Genomic DNA, 4,572 nt, shown 5'->3' on the forward strand with positions numbered 1-4,572 from the left:
AACTGACAACATGTAAGAATAATAAACAATGCATGTTAAAGGAGTAAATAAATTTAGCATGTTTACTTTTGAAGTCAGAGGATGTTTAAACGGCCAAAGTACCCTAGAGTAAGTATTAACTAAACTTTACGATAATATTCATTATTTCTGTTTATATTACCTAAGCCAGAAAGCACTTTCTTCATATTTACTCTGAATGTAGGTTTCTACTCCAAAGTTGTAACAGAGGATGTGAAGATACCCAGTCTGCAATATTAAAAAAGAAAAAAAGATATGTGAGAGTCATGATTTCCTTAACATTAAAAACTCCACAGCAGTTCAGACTCTTTAAAACATACTTAAGGTGTTCTGTACATCAAAATAACCCACTCATCCTTATCAAAATCTCTCAATTTATTTAGAGGAGATACAAAATATTCAGGTGGTAGCATCAGTTATGTATGGAAAAGTAATACAATATATAGTATATAAAATATATAAAAGAATACAATAAATAAAATATATTTCTAATAGACTTGAAAGGTCCTTTATAATAGGAAATGGAAAGCCTAATAATTGCCCAGAAAAAGTACAGGCTAAAATGCCTCTGTAGGTTGCCATATTCAATAAAAAGCATTAGATTAGAGAGTATATTCAAAACCGAAAAAAAAAAAAATCACCATTGGGAGGAAAAGAATAATTTTTTATTCCAAAATTAAGACAACTTTAAATAACTCTAAAGTTCCAAAATGTGCCCACAGCACTTACCTAGTCATAAGAGTTATTTAAAATAATTAGTTTAATGGACCCTCTTTAACAACAAAAATTTTCTTTATAGAAGTAACCACTGAGATAAAAGCAGGAACGAGGATGTGAAAGGGGCCATAGGGAAACACTCTGGTGGGCTGATCGGCACCTGGGTCCCCACATTAACGCCACATCTTACGAACTTGCATCTGTCAAAATACTGGCAAATGGCATGAAAAAAAAAATTTACTTCTAATAATTTATCCAAATATCCCCCCTTCAGAAACCATCTACCCAGAATCTGATTAAGGAGTCCTTTCGAAGTTTTACCTGAGTAAGACTACAGAAGCAGATCCTCAATTAGGAATCCAAGATCTGAGGCAAAGTAATAGGTAAAGACCTGTCTTGCTTCCAAAAAAGTTTCTCTTTAAATTACAGTACTTTCAGAAGAAGTTCAATATGCAAGCCTGAGCACATCAGACCGACTGGATATTTGAATCAAAAATAAAGAAATAGTCTTGGTAATGTGGGTCTGGCAAGAATCCAGAGGTATTTAAATACATTCTTGACATTTCAGCAAAAAAAAAGCTTAACTCATTCTATGCTCCAGATCCCATAGGTTCACACAGGGACACACCAATTATGTAGCTATACCGAAATAATGGAGCTCACACCCATTTGCTGCAGAGAGGCCTGCAACTAATAGTCCAGAGGAAAATGGAAAATAAAGCTTTTCATGGATATTTAAGTGTACTGAGTATTCAATTTCCTCAGTATTTGCCTCTGCCCTCACGATCTCTGCAAACGGACCTACGTTCAATGCTACTTCCTAGGGAGAAAAGAATATGAGATAAGAAATTTATGACAACAAACCTGCAGAGTATTAGAATACCTTTCAAGAGACTCCCAGCAGATTTTTATTTTGATGACAAAAATACATTTTAACTACCAATACTGCTCCATTCACTCATTCATTTATACATTCAATAATAAATAGTTACTAAGAATTTCCTAACTATTAGGCACTATTTTAAACATTAGACATACAACAGGAAACAAAACAGACAAAAATCTCTGTCCTCATGAAACATTTCTAATGGGGTATGAAGTACTAAGGTTCACAAAAATATCTCTTTAAAAAATATGTTCCTAGCCCTCTATGGAGTGCTAACATTTCATTTTGCGACCAATATACAATGGCAAAGAAAAATACAAAGAATGCAGATGGGAAGGACTTTTGTATATTGGCTTTTACTGATGCATTATGGGATCCCCAGGATCCCTGGGGTCTCTAGAACCTCCAGCCACTGCTACATCACGTGGCCCAGAAATGACAGTTCCAACCGAAAACCTACTTTACAATGCCGAGATGAGATTATTAGGTGATTTTAAAAACTGAATTAGATATTACTGCTAAAAATGAGTTTGATCATTAACTTTTCAGTTCATTAAAAGGCTTTTTATTTTTAATTAACTAGATAACTTTTTTTTCAGCAAATTATTTTGTAAATTCGGTTTTTAAAATTCAGAAAAAGCAAACCTCTTCTTTGCCCAGTCTCAAATTTCAAGCTATTTTTCTTTGTATTTTTTTTGCCACTGTGTATTGCTTGCAAAATGAGATGTCTTTTAAACATTTATAGGTAATGGATTTTCACATTTTGTTCAATTATAATAGTGTAGTAATAATTGAATGATAATTGCCTGGCTTTCTCAGTTATTGGCTTTAAGACATTACCTTCTAGTCCCTCCCTTATGTGCCTTTCCCTAATCCTCAGATATCTCAGTAATAAATAGGTTGTTAGTAATTTCTCCTGGTAAAGACACAATTTTTCAAACGCTTTATTTATTTGCTTCTGAACAATACAGCATTACCTTCTGCCTTGATGTTAACACCTTACAGTAATTCTTAACCTAGTTTTGAGATACAAGAAGGATGTCTCAGGAAAAAAAAGATAGCTGGTATACTTAATTCCTTTTAAGTGAATAACACTATGCCAGCTTCTTTAACCTTTATCCAATCATTTCCTGTCATTATAAGATTCCCTGCCCTAGATTTTCAGGTCCCTTGTCTAAACCTTAAGCCCATCAAAAACACACTAAATACTTTCATTGACCTTTAGAATTAAAATCATAAGTTTCCTAACAGTATAGTTCTATCAACCAAATAAAATAACTCTTAGCTTTCTGGACTTAAAGGTCTTTTACCATTAACCCCATCCTGATGAGGGCACAATTACGCTTCTGTTACATATCTTCTGTCTTCTAATTCAGCTCTTTCCTCTGTCTCTCCATTTCACTTTCCCTTATCAGCTCTAACACTGCACAAGTTACCAAAAAAGTTTTCTTTCCTTATACACCACCTAAGAATCTCTCTTCATATCTTTTAATACACAGTTCAGGGTCCATTAACTCTACAAAGCATATTAAAGAAAGGTGTCTGTCTTCTAGTAATTTATAATGTGAAATAGATAGCAACAGAGCCAAAAGAAAGAGATGGTAAAAACAGGCAAAGAATCCAAGAAAATATTTACAGATAACTTTATGGATAAAATTATTAGAATTAATAAGACGACAGAAAAGTTGCTGGATATTAAGTAAACATTTATAAACAACTGTATTCTTATACATCAATGACAAAAAAATTAAAAATATAATCTTACAGATATCACTTAAGATAGCAACTGAATATGAAATATCTTTACACAGAAAATTTCAAAACTATGCTGAAATAATTTTGAAAAATAAAAACAAAGTTGGAAGTCTCAAACGTCCATATTTCAGATGTATGGTACAACAAAGCTACAGTAATCAAACAGTATTGGACTGTCATAGGACTTACACATAAACAATGCAATGGAACTGAGAGCACAGAAATAAAATTCAACACCTACGGTCAATTGATTTTTGACAAAGGTGCTTAAACCAGTCAATGGGAAAAGAATACTCTCTTCAACAAATGATAAACTGGGTTTTCACATGAATTTGGACTCCTCCATAACACTGGGTACAAAAATTAAGTCAAAGTGGATTAAAGAATTTTGTCAATTTAAGTGCTATAAAATTCTTAGAAGACAGGTAAATCATCATAACCTTGGATTCTTAGATCTGACACCAAAAGCACAAGCAACAGAAGAAAAAGTAGATAAATTGAATTTCACTAAAATTTTAAAAGTTTCTACATGAAAGGATACTACCCAGAGGGTGAATATATAACCTAGAAGATGAAGAAAATATTTGCAAATCATATACGTATATATGATAAGGGTGTCATATCCAAAAGATTTAATTATCAAAAGACAATCCAATTTTAAAATGGACAAAGGACTTGAATTTACATTTCTTCAAAGAACAGAATGGCCATACAAATTGCAAATGAGCATGTGATAAGATGCTTCACATCATCAGTCATTAGGGAAATGCCAGTCAAAACCACACGATACTGCTTCACACCCACTAGGATGGCTTTAATTAAAGAAATTGGAAAATAACAAGCATTGGTGAGGATGTGGAGAAAGCGGAACCTGGTACATTACAGATGGGAATGTAAAATATACAGCTAATGTGAAAAACAGTTTAATCCTTCATCAAACAATGACAACTGCCACAGGACCCAGCAATTCCAGTCCTAAGTATAAACCCAAAAGAACTGAAAACAGATACTCAAATACTCGTACTGGAATATTCGTAATAGCACTATACACGATGTTCAAACAGGGGAAACAACCCAAATCTCCATCAATTGGTAAATGGATGAACAAAACATGGTCTATCCAAACCATGGACTATTATAATAGGCAATTCTACAGAGACAGAAAGCAGAGAAATGACTTCTAGGGGCTGGGAAGA

The 4,572-nt window shown here is 33.2% G+C and overlaps 1 protein-coding gene across 1 annotated transcript in view; it reads right to left on the minus strand.

Annotated features, from left to right (window-relative positions):
* TEX11 (testis expressed 11) overlaps window positions 1-4,572 on the minus strand; it is a 136,971-nt gene that overhangs the window by 99,461 nt on the left and 32,938 nt on the right. Inside the window, exon 8 of the mRNA XM_025044431.1 lies at window positions 161-246. Within this exon, the coding sequence (XP_024900199.1) occupies window positions 161-246 (86 nt within the window). The remainder of the gene's footprint in view (window positions 1-160; window positions 247-4,572) is intronic.

Source organism: Pteropus alecto, unplaced genomic scaffold, assembly GCF_000325575.1.
Source record: "Pteropus alecto unplaced genomic scaffold, ASM32557v1 scaffold312, whole genome shotgun sequence".
Lineage (NCBI taxonomy): Eukaryota > Metazoa > Chordata > Mammalia > Chiroptera > Pteropodidae > Pteropus > Pteropus alecto.